Source organism: Oenanthe melanoleuca, chromosome 2, assembly GCF_029582105.1.
Source record: "Oenanthe melanoleuca isolate GR-GAL-2019-014 chromosome 2, OMel1.0, whole genome shotgun sequence".
Lineage (NCBI taxonomy): Eukaryota > Metazoa > Chordata > Aves > Passeriformes > Muscicapidae > Oenanthe > Oenanthe melanoleuca.
Genome location: NC_079335.1, coordinates 114,493,232 through 114,515,774, shown reverse-complemented (window position 1 = coordinate 114,515,774; position 22,543 = coordinate 114,493,232). Strand labels below are relative to the sequence as shown.

The 22,543-nt window shown below is 35.5% G+C and overlaps 2 protein-coding genes across 3 annotated transcripts in view; one reads left to right on the top strand and one right to left on the bottom strand.

Annotated features, from left to right (window-relative positions):
* The window catches only part of BTD (biotinidase), a 112,771-nt gene that overhangs the window by 16,869 nt on the left and 73,359 nt on the right, over nt 1–22,543 (top strand). The gene's annotated exons all lie outside the window — the stretch shown is intronic.
* Nucleotides 738–22,543, bottom strand: part of ANKRD28 (ankyrin repeat domain 28) — a 117,052-nt gene continuing 95,246 nt past the window's right edge. For both annotated transcript variants that reach the window (XM_056483394.1, XM_056483393.1), the window contains exons 14-28: nt 20,867–21,007; nt 17,484–17,595; nt 16,821–16,847; nt 15,877–15,951; nt 14,710–14,911; nt 13,196–13,283; nt 12,685–12,802; nt 11,900–12,119; nt 10,792–10,879; nt 10,612–10,695; nt 9,967–10,112; nt 9,711–9,793; nt 9,491–9,573; nt 7,363–7,454; nt 738–2,491 (exon numbers count right to left, since the gene is read on the bottom strand). In XM_056483394.1, the coding sequence (XP_056339369.1) occupies nt 2,205–2,491; nt 7,363–7,454; nt 9,491–9,573; nt 9,711–9,793; nt 9,967–10,112; nt 10,612–10,695; nt 10,792–10,879; nt 11,900–12,119; nt 12,685–12,802; nt 13,196–13,283; nt 14,710–14,911; nt 15,877–15,951; nt 16,821–16,847; nt 17,484–17,595; nt 20,867–21,007 (1,846 nt within the window). In that variant the 3' untranslated portion in view covers nt 738–2,204. The remainder of the gene's footprint in view (nt 2,492–7,362; nt 7,455–9,490; nt 9,574–9,710; nt 9,794–9,966; nt 10,113–10,611; nt 10,696–10,791; nt 10,880–11,899; nt 12,120–12,684; nt 12,803–13,195; nt 13,284–14,709; nt 14,912–15,876; nt 15,952–16,820; nt 16,848–17,483; nt 17,596–20,866; nt 21,008–22,543) is intronic.

Genomic DNA, 22,543 nt, shown 5'->3' with positions numbered 1-22,543 from the left:
CTTTTAAATAACAGACGCAGCACTTGGCGTTCCCATCAGGTTTTCCACAAGCATTTGAGGAGAAAATGGGTCCACGTTGCTTCAGCCTTCAAATTTAAATGGTTGCAGTGAATGCCAAGACAGGCCAATGTGGATCTTGTGAGTATTGCCTGTGGCAGAAACATCACTGCACAGAGCCACACACGTGAGAGATTCAGAGGGAAGAGAGCACAGGAATCACGACCTCCCGGAAGTCCTCCGACTCTGCTCAGAGATAAACAATGAACACAGGCACAAACACAGAAAGCAGTGTTGGTAAGCAAGCCTAAAGGAATGATGAAATAATGTAATATTAAAAATTACTTTAAGTAGCTCACCTTCATTTTAGACCTAAAATGCTGGCAAAGCCATCGTGAAGATTTTATAAACTCCAACAGTTTGACAAGAGACTTTGTCATTAATTCTTAGTACATACAAATAAATTATTCATTAGTAGAACTCACATTTGGGTTTTATTATACTCTGTAAAATATACAGGAATCTTGAAGTACTGAAAGAGTGCAGGTAAATACAGTATTCAAGCAGTCACTATTTCTATGTACATGCTCATTAATTCTTCAAAAACCCCACAAAATTATCAAATAGATCAAAATATTGTCCCATGTTTCCACACTATGTTCAGAAAAGCAGCTGTTAATTTACAGTATCAAAGATTTCCAGTTTCACAATACAAAAAAAGGATAAAAATGAAATTGGAATCAGTTTGTAGTAATTTATTTGTACTTTGCCAGGACACGTGAGGATTCCTTGCATGTACATAAACAAATTCACTTGAAAATTAACAGTTATAGTTAAAGCAGAGCCAAATAAAGTAAATTCATATTTAACAGACAAAACTTCAGCTTACTTATGTCAGTTTTTCATTCATCAGGCAATTAAAAAAAACACAGTAGTCTGTTATAAATTAAAAAAAAAAAAAAATTGGGCAAGTCTGAACTACGTTACAGGGACCTGTTTCTGCTGTTTATTTTCTAAATGGAGCACAACAAAGATACACAGCTCTTCCCACAGACCAGACACTGTACTTTCTTCTCTAATAGGGAATTATACTTTTAAATTCACCTCCCCTCCTCCCTCCCCCCTCTGTAAATCTGGGATTAGAAAAAAAAAAAAAAGTGACAGGGATATACAATTTTAATCTTACATACAAATTTATGATGTAAGGAAGCAGATAAATTACTGAACTCTTAGTCACAACAGAGTTATCAAGACATATCAATTCAATTTTTTATGCAGTTTCATAGCTTCCAAGTTACTTATGTACTTTTAAATTAAGAAAAATTCCATCCAAAACCCAAAAGTTAAAAAAAAAAATCTGTAACTGTGCAACAATTACTTCTTCCCTCCCACATCTCCCACCCCTTCCTTCCCTTATTACACTGTACATTTTTCACCCTGACTTCACCTTGTTAGCTGGTTTAATTTTAGCATTATAAAAGTATGACAGATAATTTTCATTTCACCTAAAAGAAAAAGAAAATAAAACTTAAAAGCACATCTGCTTTCTGTCATGGTACATTTAATAGTGTCGGAAGGCTTTCAGATGATTAAAAAAAAATAAAATTCAACATCTAAACCCAAATTTAAGCTTCTTTTCCAGAAGTAATTAAGGTTTGGTTGAAATAACTTCTCAAATAACCTATTCCAGTTTTCACAAAAACGTAATTAAAAAAATCTTTAAGTTATTTGGTCCTTTGGCAATTTGCAGCACAAACAATGCCTACTGTACCAAACTCATTTATTGCCTTCAAAATGGTTTTAGGTTTATTGAGAGCATTTGAATCTAGCATCCTTTGTCTTGTACAATAGTGTTGTTCATTTACACCAAGTTGGGTGCCCAGTCTGCAGGAATTACTCCTGGCACCAAAAACAGAATGATGGAATACAGTTAAATAAAACAGTTTTGACATTCTTTATTTTTTTTTTTTTTTTTTTTTTTTGCCATGGATTCCAAGTACTTATTCAAGAATTTATGCTTCTTCTGTAAAATATGCTCTTAAAAATCTTCCTAGAGTCTCACAGATTTTTTTTTTATATGCAACCACAATAAAAAACATCTTCTCAAAGGTGTGTCCTCCTTCTGTATTCAAACAGCAACAGCTTTCTGATAGCATGAGTCTGACCTTCCAGCGTGAGGGTTCACTCAGACCTACAAAAAGTATCTTCTAATAGGTCTCAGAATCTGAGTCATTGAGCTCGTCTTCTTCTGTGTAGGGGTAGCCACCTTCCCTGCCAATGTTGTTGAAAGTACAGTAGGAGCTGTGGTCACTCCTCATGATTGGCAAGGAGTCGAAGGTGACAGTTTTTGAGGTGTTGGTGTAATGATTAATGGCATTGAAGGTGAGGGAGGGCACTGTGCTGCTCGATGACACAGGCATCATGGTGGCCAGGATGAGAGCCAGGCAATCGGCCACGTCCTTGTTGGGCGCGCAGGCCAGCGCCGGCGTGTAACCTACAAACAGAAAACAAAACCTTCCTTTAAAATAGAGACAATGGACACATTTCTCCAAGTTCATACAATCTGTCAGCTGCAAAAATATTTTACATTGCTTAGTTCCACACTGTTTAAAAAACAAAACAAAAAAAAAAATTAAATTAACGCATTATCAATTAGTATTTTTAAACTTCTGGTTACAAAAACAATCTTGAAATTAATGGGGTTTGCCAAAAAGATAGAATTGCTTTGTTAAGCACAGCCAAACACTCTAGGCCAGTGAGAAAAGCCTCGATCTGAAAATAGTGAGGAAGTCACCTGGCTGAGGAGAGACAACTAAAAGCAGCCAACAGGGAGAGGTGATAGCATTCACTAAAGAGCTACTGCACAAACTACAGCTCAAATGTTTCTTCATCCAGAATCTCCATCACAGACTTACTTTAATGACATTGTGCCATCTCAGTAACAAGCTGGCTAAAGGATCAAGGCCAGTCAACTGAAAAGGCAGATTATAATTAACCTATACTTTATTACAATATTCAATAATATAAAGCCAATGTCTAATTTTTATTTGCATGGTATCAATTAAAAAATCCAGAGAAGTTTGAGGAAATGCCAGCTGGGTTAGCAGGCTAGAACTTGCAGGGAGACCTCTTGGTTGCCCAACTGGCTCAACCAAACTTCTGCCAGGCATTGGTGCTGTGACAATGCCCAAATGCAGGAGGTCTTAGGCTATGGAATGATTTGCAGTCAGGTCAAGTAGCTGTGACATCTCTTCTGGGTTTCTGTGGCTCTAATAATCCTCCACCATTGTTCCTTCTGCGGCTTCCCCTTCTCTGTGTACTTGCCTCTATTCATTCAATGTCAAGAAAAATGCTTCAAATTCTCCTCAGCAGAGATCCGTGCATTGCTCCTGTCTCAGGCTTAGCCACTTAGAGGGTGAGTTCTGGCACAGGTCTCGGTGCATCTACAGCACCAAGGGACTGCACTTGATGGTGCCACTGGCAGCTCTAAAAGCAGGGCAGTCTCCTAAGTACAGCCACAGACCACAGCTAATTCTGCTGCCAGGAGCAGGACAAGTTCCCCTCCCTGGTTCCACCCGGCAGCATGTGCCCAGGTCACCCTGCAGCATCTCTCAGTGTGTGGGACAGAAATGCCCACAATGAGCTCAAAAGAAAGACTCATATTCAGGTACATTTGGGAGTCTGAAGTCCTGCACTACCCCAACACTACCCACAACTTTAAGGTGTACAACATCCAAGTAAAAAGCAAACAAGTAATTTTAAATAATAGATGGCTTTAATGCAAAGTGCATGACAGACCTCTATCCAGACTTTAGGAAGGCAGGGAAAATAAGGCAATGCTCATTCTACCAGCAAGTGTTTCAACTACTTCAAAGGAATCATCTTTACTTTAGAAGTAAGTTTTAGGATAGAGCTCAGGAGCAGTTACTGTATTGTACAATTGCACATAAGTATTAAACCAGTAAGCACATTATGGAAAATAACTGTAGCTAGAAATTAAGGAAACAGCAAGCAGGAGACAGTCTTGCAGTTGAACTATTTATTATTTGCTCAGGACAGACCTTGTGCTTGATGCTTTGATGCTTTGAACAGAGCAAGACAAGAGTCCCTGCCCAAAGGAGCACACAATCCAAGGAAACACAGATAAGTCAAGCACAGAACGCACCAGCTGACCATGCGATAGGGCCGGACAGAAGTGCAGCACAGCAGCGGATGTTTTCATTGTTAGTAAGGTACCACAGCACTTAAACAGCTCAGAGTTAACAGTGACAGTCTGCAGAAGAGATACATTTTGAGAGGATTCAGAAGCAAGGGCCAGAGCTCGCCACACCTGGATCATGTCTGCATTTCAGGCAAGTAAGGCAGAATAGAAGGCTCAGAACTGATACTCAGATGCACACCACTTAATATCTACAGTTGCTGGAGGTTGTATGAAGGTAACATGACACACAAAATAAGTTTATTCAGGTTGGTCATATTCCTCACCATTCTTTTCACCAATGTGACTTGATAACAAGTTAAAAAAAACCAAAAACAAACAAGCAGCCACCTTCTATTTTTAAGAGTTTTGTTTATTTGTTTGTTTGCCCCCTTCCCCCCTTTTAAAGACTTCTTTAAATACTCATGTTCCTTCTGAAGCAGAGAATCCCAGTTCATCATAGAAGGTCTATCTAAGGATTAAATTAAATACTTGCTTCTGTTATAAGTTCTCTGTTCTCTAAATACTGTGTTTATAATTAATATACAATTGTAGGTCTCGAGCTCCTGGCTTTCATAAGCAGGAATGAAATACCCCAGTTTTATTCTTGCCTTAGACATAGCAAGATGAAGTAACTGCTTACACCACAGAAGACTGACATCTGTGTCCTCCATTATATTAACTTACATTAACTCCACTATATTGAATTCAAATTTATAAGAACAAACTCTAATTTTATGTCACTTAACTGCAGAGTGATAACTTGTAAGTCAGGGAAACAGCAGATATAAATACTTTATATTTCCTTGAAGATGATGTTGGCAAATGAACTGACTCACTGAAATACGCTTAACTCAGCTCTCCTGTAATGGCCCCATAATCTGCACTTGCATAAGGCTTCATAGAACAACAACAACAAAATATTTACTATCTTCATTTGTAGATGGGGAAATAGAAGTAGAGTGAGTTGGGGCAGCATCCTTGCATATCAAAAAATGAAGTCTGCATGATGGACATTGACTTAAGGCTGGGGCTCCCCCTGCCCAAATACAGAGCTGCTCCCTCCCCTGGGGTTTGAAAGTTGCTAGAAAGGTGAAAATCAGAGGGTTGTTAATGTGGTCAGTGCAATGAGAGTTCTCAAGATCAACTGAACGAGTTATTAACACTGGGAAAGAGATGACAGTCTGAGGCAGAAGTCATCTTATAAGCACTTACAGAAAAATTCCTTCCAGAAAATAAGACATCTCCAATATAAACTAAAGCACAAGTTAAATAGTCAGCAAAAAAAACCACTACAAAACAAAAAAACCCCTGAAAAGTTGGTTGAGTGACAAAATAAAACCTTATATGGTGTCAAATGAAAGAAAAACCCAACAATTTCTTTTAAGACAGGCAAAATTGCATTAATAATGTCCAAGTCAAAAGAATTTTTGTAGATAAAGGTGATGGCAGTTTCATCATGACTGGTGAAGAAATGGGGAAAAAAAAGAAATTTGAGTGAGAACTGATACAGAGCTGAGAATGAACCCTCGACACACTGCTTTAGGGAAGTATATTGGACAGTTAATTTGCTGGTTTAGCTGCATTTAATCTCTTATTTATACAGCTATAGATACAAATAGAGACTGCTTGCAAAAAGTCAATGTAGTTTTTACAGAAAGGGACAAATTCAAAGACAAAAAGTGGATCATCACTCCGTAACAGCTGAGGCTCTGCTGGTTACATGTTCCATATATCAAGACAGGCTTCCATGTAAAACACTAAAACTTTCAAAACTAAAACTAAACTCCCATATCATCTAATTCTGTATAAAATGTCAATCTTGTTTGGCAGATCACTGAACTAACTCATCTGAACTATGCCAGAACATCAGTGTTGTGATCCAAAATATTCCACTGCCTATTTCTTCAGTCAAAAAAGAATTCATCAAGGCTGCTTGATATACACTCAAGGCTACTTAAAATTTTATAAACATAGCAATTGCTATTAGAAAGAACTACAGGGAGGAAAAATATTAGATAATGCTCAGACTTACTTTAAAATTTAAAACGTGAGCAGAATTAGAAAGAAGATTTTTAGATCCCCAGGCTGCCAGGGCACTTTGACACAAATGTTTTTCCTCTGTCATGTCAAAGATCTATCCTAACAAGGTACTGGCTGGCTGTATATGAGAAGCCCACAAAAATGCAAGTGTTCCCAGTCAGCATACATGTGATGAGAAACAAAAATAAAATAGATATCTTTTTCAATCTTTTCATTTGAGGGAGTTTCTTTTAGTGCTTACTCTTGTGACCTATTTTAGGCAAGGAATGATCTTTAAGTCACCCATGTCACTTTAAGGAGTGCAATTTGAGAAACACACAGAGAAAGTCACAGGGAGCATTAAAAGAGGAGAAACTTTCTGAACTGGAAATATAATTAGAACTATTAATGAGGCACATAGCTTTTGTAAAAAAAACCAACAAACAAATCCAAACAAAGCCAAAAAGCAAACAATCCATTGCCTCACCCCTCCCCAAATCCCAGCTACTGCTTTCATGGCATAAGAGACAGAGCCTTACACATTTAAAAGCACAGCTTCAAAGGTCACAGATATCTTACATAAAAATATGTGAATTAGTCAGTAGATCTAACTTTCTTCTGTTCTTACAAGATGAAGGATTTATTCTTGTGATAAAGCAGTTACTTCTTACTTCTATGTGCCAAAAAACTCTGAAGAGCCAGAAGCTTGAGAACAGTAACTGAGTTGTAAATCATACTAGCTTTTAAAAGCTAACACTGATATACCTACTGTGACAAAACAAATAGCAATTCAATCCAGCTTCTTAACAGCTGAAAGTCGTATTTTACTTGGAGTATTATGTTTTTCTGACCATTTTTGGTATGCCAAAGCTAGTGCATTTATAGGTGCATCATAAAACTACTTTATAGTGCATCATAAAACTACAAATGCAAACCAAACATTTCTGTGCCATGGCCTGCATAATTCTGAAAGTTTTCACTCTCCCTACACTTCTGCTGCTTTGTAAAAATGGTCCACCACCAACGCATTTTTTTCTGTGAGGGCAACCTACTGCAAGGCTCATCTGAAGTTTCCAGAGTTACTGCTTTTCAGGGAGTTTAGAACCACAGTTCCTTACAGGGAAACAAAGTTAGATTTTTCTTACCATTTTCATCTACAGCAAGTACACTTGCTCCCTTCCCTAAAAGCTCTTGAACTACAACCGTTAGTCCATTTCGAGCAGCAACATGCAGAGGTCTGTGAAGACAAGCAAACTCATATATAAACCTTAGAACAAGTCATTAAGTAAGATAGCTAGCTTGCATCTAGTTAAATGTAATACTTATACTTCTATGTTATTTACACATTATATAAATATTGTAAATGTAATGACTGAGATGGGAAACTCAGCAAACCTATTTTCATATTGAAACTCTACAATACCAATTGTGAACGTTCTTCTTTCCATGGCAGCACGCAGTGAGGAAGCAGCTGCTAGTAAATATGTGCCTGCTTACAGACTTTATCATGTTAAAAAGTCAGAAACACTTGGCACCCTACTGTTGATAAATCCCCCACTCAACTGCTGTAACAGATACTGTCACATCTGAGAGTTACTGCATATCACTGCCATGGGTCACTGGAGTTCTAACAGCAGAGTGACAGTCATTTGTGCTACATGTAAATGCTCATATGAGATGCAGAAGCACTTCATCAATCTGCCTTCTAGAAACCAATATATTCCATTGTGATTAGAGATGAAAAAACATTTCACAGTATAATGCATGAAACAAGAAAAGCAGATTACTTTTCAAAACCTCAAACTACTAACCATAAATCAATTTTGTGTTGACTTGCTCTATAAAGGAAAGTGTAGCTTTATCTCAAATATTCTAATTATATCTTTTTCAAATGCAACAGTTTTTCAAAATTGGTTCCCACTGGATTAAATAAAACCTTACTATCACTCAGCAGGAAACAGAATAATCAGCTTACTTCCCTTCTGCTTTATATTGCTCTTCATTCATTCTAAGATTCCTGAAGTTGTTTGAATTAACTATAAGCTCTATTTTGAGTTGGAAACAAATGCCTTAGATATCAGAAATGCAAAAGATACAAACAACAGGAGCAGATGTATCTATGGTGCTTACATTAAAGTATTAAAAATTCAAGAACAACCACACTCCACAGATATACTGAAAAATGTACTGTAATTAAAATAATTTTAATGTAGAGACCAACAATTTTAATGCTTATCTTGCCACAAAGAAGGAGATTGTTTAAGCTGTTGAGAAAGTCAATTTAGCTATTAAACATTTACTAAAGCAGTAATATTTTAAACAACTGTTAAAACCTTGCAATTTATATGAACTCTCCATAGAGGTGCAAACATGTAGCTATTTTATCCCCTGACATCTTTTGATCAAACTATTTGAGCCAAGGCATGTGGGTGGAATTACATGAGCCTGTGGTTGCATACTTTCCCACATCTGTTCCCATCTCCTTTTTGCTTTTCCTTCTCCCAAGACATCCTTGCTTAAAGCCAGAAATGAGGCAATCAATCCTTTCCTACTTTCCGGTTATTTAATGCTGCCTAAGGTGCACCATTAATCACTAAGGTGAGCAGCAAAAGCAAAGGAAGAATTCTCACTATTTTAACTCCTTAATTCAAGCTGGGAATACTTGGAAGCACTGCATGAGCTTGAATATGTCAAGATTCCAGAAGGGATGTAAGGCCACAATAATATAAGAGCTGCTTACAAGTTCCAATGTAAGGTGTTTTTTGGTGGTTTTTTTTTTTTTTTTTCCCAAATGGACTGTGATAGCATTACTGAAGCAGTCTAATAATTCACATGCATAACTCAGCTACACATCGTGTAACACAAATGAATTCTCTAAAAGGAAAAAATTAGAATTATCCTGATTGGTATGATATACCATATATTTCTAAGGCTCCCTTCTGATTTAGGCTAACCACATAGGTATAATTCTGGGTAATTTTTAAAATAGAAAAGTGTCAGTTCACAGGTAATCTCAGTGAATTGCAGTAACTCCATACATGAACCTCAATAATAAAAGTTTTATTTATCAGCCTGTTCACCCACAAGAAAAAAAACCATCTAGAGCTTTAAGTACGAGCAAAACACCATTTCCATTCCAAGCTAGTTCAACTCTTGGTACCTATTAACAGTTAAAATTCAATGAATTTGAAAAATGAATTCTGAAAAATACTCCTCTTTATGAGCAAGATACACACTAAGAATTTTTCAAACGCCCTCCCTGCTAATACGTACGTTTGCAAGGCTGCATTGGTGGCGTTGATGAGGTTTCTATCCGTAATCTTCTCCAGGATTAACAAGGCACTAGTTTCATGACCCTTAACACAGAACAAACATCTGTTACATAACAAATATTCTTCATAAATTGCTTTGATGTTTTTTCAAAGTAACAATACTTTCAAACAGTGCCTGATAACACAGAGCTCAGCACTGGTAAGTCAGACCGTGCACACACCTTGCTGCAAGCCAAATGGAGTGCTGTGTTCTTAGAACTGTCTTGCAAAGTCAGATCAGCCTTAGCACTGCTAACCAGCACCTCTGGGGAAATAAAGACTTGCATTAACTAAAAGCATATTCCTTAAAATCTAAACAGCAAAATGGAAACAGAATTTTGACAAAATATATTCACAGGAATGTTAACTGTAAGGCTACTTCACCCACCGTAAGATTAACAAAGCTAAGAGCAGAAATATATAAAGCTTTCTCTTTACCAACTGTATTCGTCTGTCCATTTTCTGCAGCCATCATTAAAGGTGTTTTCCCAGAAGAATCTACAGCATTTACTTGAGCACTGTGACCAAGCAGAAGCTGTAGACACTCAACGTGATCTGTAAAAGCTGCTGCATGCAGAGGAGTTCTACAACAGATCAAAAGACAATATGGCCATGTTCAGCCATGCTTTCTACTGTATTCAAAGGGGCATCCCTGGCTGTGATCCTACAAATCCAAAAGACTGCAGCCTCTCCCACTGATCCTTTGCAATCAGTATTGCTGGAGTTGTGACTGCTGCCTTTAAAAAGTCCCTTTCTAGTTTCAACTAACGCCACCCACGCAATTTATAATAGAGCTACAATTTGATTCAGCAAAAATAAAAGATGCATCATAAAGTTCTATCCTCAAAGTAATAAAATTTAAAACATGCTCTAAGTTGCCTATACAATAAAAAGCCAATTCAACTTTACTGAATCAGAACAGGATTTTAAAAATCTAAAATAAAACAAAAACCTTCAAAGAACAAATCCAGGGCAATGAGGAATTAATGTTAAGTAGCAAACACAAAACCCCCAAACAACTGAAGAATTTAGCACAGCCACTTTATGACATTACAAACATTCTTTCTGCATTTACACTCTTACCTTCCTTTTGAATCTGTTGAATTTACAATACCAACACCTAGTGTATCAATTAACATTTCTGCAGCGCCTTCATTGTCATTTATCCTATAATGAATTAAACAGACTGTTATTTACAGAATGAAAAATCTTTTATTAAATACAGCAGTGAAATTTATGAATAATAATTTTGCACTTCCTTACACAGCACAATGCAAGGGACTGAAAGAATTTCCTTCCATTTTCTGAAAAACTTCCTGTTCCAGGAGCAGCTCTACACAACTGTCGTGACCTAAAGCAAATGTAAGAGTTAGGTATGAAAAGAAGGGAAAAGGTCTAACTATAGCTTGCAATGAAAAATATGTATCTAAATTAGACTAAGCAGCAGAAACTTGAAAGTTTCAAAGCAAGACTGGTTATATTCAACAGGACTACATTTAGGAACCAATACATTCTTAGAATCCTGAAAATCAAACTGACATGTAATACTGTAAATTTTATGAGATTTATAAGGTATCTCATGTTTCCAGGCATCTGGAAAAACATCCAGAACACGTAATTTAATTCTGTACACCTCTGCATTTCAAACTCTTCTGTACATTCATCACTTTGTCTCCATGAAAACAACTCCACCATTTGAGGTTTATTTTTGTTCCACATTTAGTTGAAATTATCACCCAGCTGCAACAGCTCAGTAGTTATTCACTTAACATTAATTGGTGAAATGCAGGTTTAATCTCTTCTTGATTTTTCTCTATCATGTTGTTCAGAGATGAAATAAAAAACAACCTCTACTGTGTTCTAAATGAACACACAGAACAAAGTCTTTAGCAAAGGAGCTGAAAGATACTCCTGCATTTTAAGGAATCGTTCTCAAATCCATGAAAAGTATCAGTGAAGAAAAGACTAAATTCTTATTGAATCACTTTCATATACTCAAGTTTCTTATGCCTACCATAGTTGATATGAAGCAAAGTTAAAAACAGATTTGATCTGAAATCATTCCTCCCATGAAATGTATTTTTTGGGATGTGTGGCACATTCCTATTCAAAGGTATTAAGCTGAATTTCTTAAAGGACTCCTTGAGGCATAAAACTAAGATAGTATATGACAAAAATGAAGGACAAAAGTAAACATCTCTTATGTATTAGATGTTAATACACTCCTCTTCAAGGTCTCACGTCTGTCATTTTCTCTCATTCACTGAAAGGAACTGAAAGAGGACAGTCTTTACATGTAGCTTTTGTAAGTATTAGTAACTTCTACCCCAGCATCAACAAACAGCTTTAGAGCTGTATTTTAACATGCTACCATTATAGCAGGCCCAGTGCAGCGATGTATAGCCGTGATTGTCTGCCAGTGCAGGTGCTGCATCCACAGAAGAGGCTGACTGCAGGAGAGCTCCCAGCACACCTATGTGGCCACAGGCAGCTGACAAGTGGATGGGGGTCCGTCCCCTACAGTCTCGTAGCAAGGACTTAGCACCATGTTGGAGCAATGCTTCCACACATTCCTCATGCCCAGTAACTGCCTGTGAGAGGGAGATAGGAAAGGGCCAGTTCAAAGATATCAATGTGTATAAGGCAAGGTGTAGAACTAAAGTGAGCAAACCTCAGGCAAATTCTTGCATTTTTAAGGCATGGGAAAATAAGTTGTTATTTTTATTCCTGAAAACAGCCATTCTGTTGGGAAAATAGCAATGTTTTATAATACTTAGGACAGAATATTTTCTTGGAATAGCACTGAATGAACTACTAATCTCTAGAGCTCATTCAATTGTCTTATTTGGCAGACACTATAAAAACAAAATATTTGGCATGTGGCATGCATAATGCTTTCCCTCCTCCCATTAACACTACATTCCCTCCAACAAAAAACTGTACTCTAGGACCTCTCCAGTCAACACTTTACAGCAAGATTAGGAGGGAATTTTGTAGGTAGTAAACAGAATCATCTTTTGAATGCAACTAAATACAAGTAAAACTTAAAATGGCAAGATAAGAAAAATGAGAAATTCATTAACACTATATATTAAGTCTTTATTTGAAATTAGCATGTAGGAAACTGGAAATTAAAGAAAGGGAATATTCTCTTACCCCTCTATGTAATGCTGTCCTTCCCCACTTATCTTTGGCATCTACATTGGCTCCTTTGTTAAGGAGTGAATAAACACAGTCGGTGTGCCCATTGAGAACTGACAACATCAGAGGAGTCCTAAGCAGAGACAGAAGTAAAGTGGAAATTTACACTTGGAAATTTAACAGACTAACATTCAGCTCAAGTATAACAACTGTTATCCTTCCAATCAACACTGTTAAAGATTTACATCATCACTGACCTTCCACTCATTTGCTTTTTAGATTTGAGAAAATAAAGTAACATGCCCCAGTTCAGAAGTCCTGATTAAGTAACTAGAATCCATTTTCTTAGCATCTGGGCAGTAAGACACATTTTAAGTTTCCTCCCAACTGAACATTTTTCACTCCCAAGTTTATGTTTAATGCAATAATTTCCTTTTAAAATAAGTTAAAAATAACTACTGTAAAATATTTTGTTTTTTCTTTTACGAAATGTGTGTAGAACAGAATGTCCATCATTTAAACTCACTGTCCATTTCCATCTTGAATGTCCACTGCATTCTGTGGTTCTGCATTTCCTATCAATAGCCGCAAACATTCTGAATGACCATTTGTAGCTGTAAAACATTATAAAAATATGGGGTTTACATTAATTGCCTTTGAGTAGAGAGCTCAAACAGAATGGCAACCTACCTGCTCAGAATAAAGCCCATTAGCTTGAAAACCCACTGTACATCTTTACCATTGTTATAACTTAAATTAAAGTATCAATACTAGAAAATAATTTCAGAAATCAGGTATTCTCAACTGTACAGTGTTAGAAAGAACTGATTCCAACTATCATCAATTGCCAACAGATTTTTTAAATATTTACATATAAATGAGGTTGCACATATTAAAAGTAACTGGAATATATGCTTATACAACATACACAAGAAGGAACATTAAAATATAGGAATTAGCATAATTTTTGCTTGCTTTAAGGCACCAGTAAACACATACTTAGCAAATCAGAGTCAGACTTTGTTAGCAAGTGTAGCGTGTGCATAGTTATAAAATAATAATGGAAATCACATTTAGAAAGGGGAAGGAAATGGAATGCATAGATGTAATAAACCAAGCAGTTAAAAAAAAATGGAAAAAGAGCAAACAGAAAATTGAGAAATCTCATTTAAATGCAGCTCATGAAAGATAAATGATTGCTTCATGGAAGGGAAATTATTTCTGACCTACAGCTGCAGTATTCAGTCCACACAACCACTGTGACAGTTCATGTTTCTGTAGCTGACTGACATGCTTAACACAAGCTCAATCAAATAGAAGAATGCAGCTTGTGCTCATGGACAGCAAATTAAGTGGTTAAAAGAATGATGTTTTGTACATAATGCTCTTTTTAACTGCAACACTTCTGTAACACCATTACTATAAATGTCAAATTTAATAACCCTATTTTTAATGCAGGGAAAAAAATAAGACTATAGTGTGGATTCTAGACTCTGAGAAAGGCAGGCCTAGAGATGTTTTCCAGGAAAGTCAGCAAGAAAATACTGCAAAGGATTGCTGTTATTTTAAAAATGCTCAGGAGTCATTTAAATCCTTGGAAAAAAATCAAAGCAAGTTTTCGTGTCTCTTCTCAAACTGCCAAAATTCTCCAAGACTCTAGTCATTTTTAGAAGCATTTCACTGCCAAGACAGGCAATGCAATTTGCCTATCTAAATTTGGGACTGCAGTTCAGGCTGTGTGAAAGATAAGGACAGAAGCAGGGACATGTCACTGACAGCTGTCAGCACAGCCAGGTGAATGGACAAGGACAATGCACCCTTCCAGAGGGAAGTGTGGGACAGCACTCCTTGGACTCAACTGGTTTATTGGATAACACTGGCTCCTCCCTGCAGCTCTTTTGCTACATGTTTCTAAACACAGTATATAAAAGTTATCCTTTGTTCCTAAACATTATTTCTTAGAACATTAATGGCAGAGACTTCTAAACAGATTATCCACTTCAAAAGCCAAAATTTTAGAGGTTAGTGGCTAGCACATACCTGCAGCATGAATTGGGGTCCTCTTTACAACATAATCTTTTACCAAGATTGATGCTCCCTGATTAATGAGCACATCTACACATTCCACGTGTCCCTTAAAGGCAGCAAGATCCAGTGGTGTCCTTCCATTGTTATTCCTCACATCTAGGTCCAGCAGTGACTGTACCAGTACTTCCAGAGCTTGATGGTGGCCATGATAGGCCTACAACAATAAGAAAATTCTTCAATTTTCCCATCCTTGACATTTTTCCCTTTCTTGCCACAACTACATAAATGAAACTGTAAAGAGACTATTCTTATTTTAGCATGCAGTAGAGCAACTGATGCAGCACATAAGTAGTTACGACAGTTACGACTAATTTAAAAAATCCCACAATTTCAGCAAAAAGGTTGGTGGGTTTTTTCTGTTTCATCCTTTCAGTCAGCAACTGCAACTACTCTCAGAAAATAATCTGTCTTCAATCTGCATAAATAACAGTATTTTGACTACTGCAAATTTCATTGCTTTATGTTGTAGTTACATCATCCTCAGATTATTTCAAGTGAGGAACATAAGCAAACTTAAGTAATTCCTTTTAGATTTTATATAAGTTACTAAAAAAAAGCACCTATAATAAGTATGCAGTACAAATAGCTTTCATTTACCACTATCAAAGATTATTTTTTACTTTGGAGATATATATATATGTATTGCATGAGAGAGTCTATTTGCACAAAGTACAGTGTGGTTTTTCAATTGCTTTAAATTCAGTGAAAAGATCAAAGCTACACATTGAGCTGGTTACTCTGTATTTTGAATATTTTTGGATAGACAGAATTTCATCACTGTCCTACATTGCTCCTTGAGCAAATCTTTCTTAAAGTATTGGGGAAAAACATTTCTCATATTAAACAATTAAGAGAGTAAAACAATGTAATGATTAAAAAAGCCATAATTACTTATAGAACAAGTCTTATAAAAGTTTCATTAGCATAAATTTTAATTAGAAGATTCCACATGAAAGCTGTTCCATGAAGCAAATTTCAAGTGGCATGCAAAAATCTCATCTAGGAATATTAGTACATTTTGTTTATTAGACTATTTTGAAAAAATCCATAATGAATAAACCTGTGTAAAAATTGTTTGCTACCAGATGAGCTGTCATCACCAAAGAACTGAGAACTTACAGCTAAATGCAGTGGACTTATAGGCGCTCTGTTGTCTGAGTCATTCAGCATGTCAGTACCTGATGTTTCCATCAGCTGAGAGAGAGAAAGTCAGAGTGAGTGCAAAAACCCCTCACCTTTGAAAACACTCAGCAATAATTGCTACAGTTTCCCATATACACAGATGGAAAAAGAAAAAGTAGGAATAACATTATAGAACCTTTTAGAGATTGAATCAACTGCAACACCTACCCCATATTCATGTTCCAACCCAAGTAGTTTAATTTTGCATAATAATACAATAATTCAATCAGAAACTAAATTAAAATTAATACTTTTTCTGAAGTAGCAATATGAAAGATGAATACAAAGGGAACACAAGGACAGGTGACAGCAGCAGCAGGAAATAAAACCCCAAACATCAGCCAAGTAAGCATTTTGATTAGGTGAAAAGTCAGCAATAAAACAACACGAAAGGCCAGAAGGCAGGATGGATTTCTCAGAACAGGAAAACATTTATCAGAGAGAAAAAAATGGGCTCACAAAAAGCAAAAGCATTATAGGATTAAAATATCTATGTATATACATTTCTATGTGTGACTTTCAGATGTGTTCTAAAGTTTTACTTCTGGGTCTTTTTCAAGACCATATTTAATTAAGTACATTAGCAGAATTAAAACATTCAAAGTATTTGAAGAACACCAAATACATCCAAATGACATTTTCATTATCACACTTCTATATCATGGTCATCCAACTGTTTAAGTAAAAAACCACATAGCTTAAAGATAATTTCCCATTTTAAAATTATAAAGCCCAATTAAATCTAAATTGTAGATGAAATTAATATATTCATGTATTGAAGAAATGGTTTAATAAGTCTTAAAAATAAGCAGTATTTTTAAAACTACATATTCCCTTTTCCTCTACAGTAGTACTTAAAAAATGAGAAATAATACACTTACAACATCTAGAGGTGTTTCGCTTGCAATCTGTAATTAAAAACATTCAAAATTCATGTTTGAATAAGTTTTTATATAAAAGTGCAATTTTAATAAAAAAACTGAAGTTGTATAACACAGCATATCAAATAACATACATATTTTTGTAAAGGGAGCAATAAAAACTAACTGCGACTTGATTATCTGAAATTCTATTATGTGGTCATTAAAGAATAATAATGTGGTCATAGTTACTGTAACTGCATGAACTATTTTATAAGGTATCCTTTCTTTACAGGTTTTCCCCACATTTTCATTTCTTTGTTTCAAATGACATTCATGAAATTTCCTACAATTTCTCAATGGGATAACTTGTGCTTATTTTATTTCAGCCACCAGAAAAAAAAAAAATAAAAATTATTACTGTAGTCTAAATTAAGAAACAAACTAAATATCCCACATCCTCAACCAGTTATCTCTTCCTCTGAGAATTTTTCATCTTTTTAAGCCAATATCCTAGCTCCTCACCTTCTATTTTAGGAACACCAAATGCTTAAATTTATCTGCACAGAGGCTGAAAACCAGTATTGACCCAGCTGACAGCCAAGGTGGAGGAATCCCCTGGCCCCTCCATCACACCCTGTAAGAGCAGCTGTTACACCTTTCATCTAGGATATGTTCTCTTACCAGTTCAAGACATAAGCGATGACCATAGGCAGCTGAATAATGAACTGCATTGTATCCTTGTTTGTCTCGGATCCCAGGGTTGGCATCGTTTCTTAGCAAGTATTCCAGGCACCTATTCAAATTGACATATGCAACCATGTATCTAAATGCTGAATTTCAACTTAATGCTAAGTGATAAATTGTTCCAATTCAACTGGAAAATAGAATACAGCACACAGGGACACTGATTTAATGTACAATATTGGCTAGGACTAGAGAAAGCTACCTCATTACATCAAACATAAAGGTCAATCACTAAGCTTCAAAATTTGAAATAATCTGCAGATGTCCTGCATCCTTTGAGTTATCTGCCTTGGTTAAACCTACTATTTCATGGTTACTTTCCTCCTAGCTAACACAGCTGCAGTAACCTTTGCTAATATCAATGATTACTATTCTGTATTCTTTTCTGCATTAATCCTTTCTTCTGTATGTTATATGGAAAGAAGAGAAGCTGTTCTTCATAGTAGCATACAAGACTAACACACACACACACTTTCACTATCAGACACTATTTTACAAATTTATTTCTACAGTAAATATTCAGTTGTTGTCATACTTATATCTTCTCATTCCTTACTTTCACTAGACAAATTTATAAGGCATAACATGATCAGCCCAGTTTCAACCACACTCAGCCAGGAGGATGGGAAACAGGGCATTCAACTCAGCTCACTCTTTTCTGTTTCCCTCTTTTCTCACAACTAATTTTCTGTTTTTAAGAGACTCCCTGTGTGCACACTAAATGATTGCAAGCAATAACCCTGCTGTTTCATATTTTCATGTTGTCTATCATTTCAGCAACATTTTCCAAAGTTATTCTCATGACCTTGAACTTGCTGGTGGAGCCATTCATTATTCTGAAGTGTACAACAGGTCAACATTCCTTCTTTTCTCCAGGATCACCAAATACTTCTTTATAAGAAGTGCACTCTCACTTCCTTCATTTTTGGCCAGCATAAACAAGGACTTAGTATGTAGTGAAAAAGGTAAAAATCCTTGAGTTTTAAAGAATAATGTATGTAACATAAGATGCAAGTAACTTTAAAACCAGTTCAGTATAGTTAATAAAGAGCTACTTGTAAAGCATACCTATGTTTTTAACCAATCAATTCAGGGTTTACTTGTCCAGCAAACAAATGCCTGGATTTCATTAAAGACAACTGTTGCTTGCATGTTTTCGTTTCAATTAAAATGAGATTAGATTTATGAAAATCCAAAGACAAATCAATTTGTTTCATTTGTTTCAAGTAAGAATTAAAGTTCTTACATTTCATTTGTCCAATCATCTAACTTTTTTTAAAATTTGGATCAGTAATTTTGTGTTAGCATTCATGGCTCATTAATAAATGTTACATGTCACTGGCTTTGGCTACCTAAATTTCTACAATACACTCAAAATGCTTCATGGAGCCAAGTCTACTAAAAATCCTCAAGTACCCAGTCCTTCCAGTGCAAGCCAGGTAATTATTTTTGATGGTTTTTTGCATCCAAGAGAGAGATTACCTTTGCATATTTTGCATACTTAACTGCCTGTCCTCAACAGGTCTCTTAAAGAGGAGATTAATCAAACTTTCTGAAAGTCCAAGTAAATTAAATTTATTTCCCATATATTTACTAGTATACTGTCCATTAGAAAATTATAAATACAAACAACATTTTTTTCTCCTCTAAGATGCTGCTTATTCTACCTCAGTCTGAAATCATGCTTTTCTCTCTAGTCTTGGCAAAATGAGGCTTCCTGGTGTTTGTTCCAGATCAAAAGCATTTGTTAAAGATACAAAACACTTTCAAACAGGAATAAAGTGGAAAATAATTTTCAACAACAACATCTCTGTCTCTAAAATCCGTCTTTAAAGATGTCTGAAATAAAATTGCATATAATATCTTTTGAATCTTATCTAGATGGTTTCCTGACATGTTTTTTCCCCAGGCTTTATGTTCCAACTCCAGTAATCATTTTTAACTTCATTCCTGTTTTGAATGAGTTGAGCAGTACTGGTTTTCCAGCTGTTACTACTCATCTTCGTGCATCAATATAAAAAGCTTCCCCTCAGGCCATTCAGCTTTTCAGCCTGTCTTCCAGAGACCCAAATGTTAATCAGAAGGGCAACAGCCTGTGGGTTCCAGAGATGATGCTTTGAGTTACCTCACAAAGCTCTGCAGTATTGTCATCACCATTCCTGCTCATGCCTTTTGTAAGACAGATGGCAAAACTAAGTCATCTGAAAAACCATTATAGTTTGGAGGTTTTCAGAGCAACTGCAAAGCTAAAATTAATCCTAGCTCAACTTGTAAGAGGGCAATTAAAGTAAAATTATCTCAGCAAGCTGCAGCAGGAATTGAAATTACTTCTAAAAAGCAATGACAATTTAATTTTGAAATTTGGCTTTACATAAAAAAGGCACATTCTTCATATATAAGTTAAATGGCCATGCAGGTGTTCTTTATTTAGCCTTCAAAACCCAATCTGTAAGTTCTATGTCACCTAATTCCTATTGCTGCCTCACCCTTTAAAAGGTGCTTTATTAAAAACAGATGATTTGGCATGAAGCAGCACTTTCCCCAGGGAAGGTGCCACAGTGTGAATGTGGAATATCCTGCTGCACACCATGACCTGCACATGTAAGTGTGTGTACAAAAAGTAATGCTCTTCTTGTCTCCCCAATATATCCAATGTCTGGAGCTTAAGTAAACTCATCACTTTGATGCTACCTATATACACTTTGCATGTAAGCATTTAAGTCATTAACAAATATGTCAAATATGACCTTTGATTAGAAAATTAATAGATGTAAGAGATCAGTGGATTTATGAAAGATTCTGGATGCATTTCATTAAGAAAAGTGTAACTGCATCATAAAAATTTACACTATCAAGAAATAGTAATGTTTGGCATTACAATTCTGGTTTACTCCAACATCAAATAGATAAAGCATCTTATATTGAAATACCTAGATAATATCCATCCTTCATCAGAATTTGATTTTAAGGCAAGATGACCCTACTGCCCACAACTAGCTTAATAACCCCCATAAAGGATACTTCTTCAACACTACATAGCAGATGGGATTAAGAACTCTATTCCCAATTAATTCCTGATTTTGGAAATCTGCATTATAGGATATACAATTTTTACAATACGTTTCCCTGTTGTTAATTTTTTTCCTCTGAACATTTTTTTTTACATAAAATCTTTTATATACAACACACACACCACTGTCAAGTTATATGCTTAAACATACAAGAAATGGATTTGGCAAATCTGAAGGCAGAACACACATGAAATTCACAGCTCAAATGTTCCTAATGAGAAAGGCTTTAGTATAAAGCATGCCACTTACTTCCCATCTGTGTCTGATGCAGCTGCATAGTGCAGAGGTGTACAACCCCTCTCATCAAGGTCATTCACACTAGCTCCAGATCCCACAAGGGCAAACAGGCACTGATAATTACAATTGGCAGCAGCATAATGGAGTGGAGTTCTTTAGTACACATTTAAATAAAAAGTACAATGGTAAATAACAGCAAAATAATATTATAGAGACAGAAAAAGCAAAATAAAGTGAAACTTAAATCCTCCTTACATTTTTAAAAAAGTATTTGTGGTGAAGAATACATCATTACAGTACTAAGAATGGGGCTATTTTCTAGGGACCACTTAACAATGCTGAACAATACAAAGCAGATTTATTTGCCAGCCAAAATATGCAAAAACTTCATATTAAAGGAAGCTTAAAGTGAATTTTCTTGTGTAAACTTAGAGGGAAATCCAGTTTATGTAAGAAATACTATTTTCTCTTACATAATTTTAAGCCACGTGGAAAAATATAGACAAATAAAAAACTGCACAACAACTAAATATTGCACAAATAAAATATGACAATTGCACAAACAGACATTTTGTTAAACAAATCACAATTTTGTCTAAGAGAGAAAAACATTATTATTTATTTTTATCTATACTGATATAGAAGAGGCACTAATATACCTTGACTTCTTGAAACAAAACTGAAATATTAGTATTGATGTATAATCTCAGAGAAAACTCATCCCACCTTCAAATACATAAAAAATCTCTAAATATGCCAGTTTAGCTAAAATTTTAAAAAGACCAATATGACTCAGAATTCCATTTTCTATTTTTAAAAAGAGACTGCTGCTATAAATATCTTGACTTTGAGGAGACAGGCTCTTTCCTCTCCCTTAAAATGTCTTTTTCCCATTTCTCTCCATTTTAAACTAATATTTTCCATCTGCTGAAAAAATTGTTCTATACAACATGGATGTTAAACCAAAATCCAAACCAAACCAAAAGGAAACCCCAACTTTCAATGACAAAAGTTGTGACAGAGAGTTGTTCCTTTCTCAGGAAATAATGGAAGTGGAATTTAAAGCAAAGAAAAAGTTATGGGTCCAAAGTTGTATTTAAGTCCTGCTCCTGCTTTTCACACCCCAGAAAATAATATTTTCCATTGTGTGATGTGAGATTATACATGAGTACTGATCCTGCCATCTAAACTTAAATAATCCTATACTAAAAATAGAAATTGTCATTCCAAAAGAATTCAGAGCTCAAACAGGGAAACAGAAAGGGATGGATATCAAGAAAGGAAAAAGGTGAAGCAGTTATAATAAAATACTGGGTATTTTAATAAAAGAGCTTAGAAATAGCCACAGATTTATAGATTTGACTAATACATTATTTGGAAAACATTAGTAATGTCCTTTGATGACAGCAATTTAAACACATTAGATCCATGTTAAAAGAAAAAAAGGTCCACAAAATTACAGTTGAATGGAAAATTCAGTCTTTAAAAACAAGACTAAACACCTACCTAACAAAACAGGATTACAAAATATGTTTGTGACTTTTGAGAACATATGCTGAAACATAGTTTATTAGAGACATCATATCATTAAAAAAACATTTAAACTGGAACACAGACTTGGACACATATCAATAAGCTGCCACTGCAATACTTTTAACAGACCTTTCCAATATAAAAATTTGGAATATC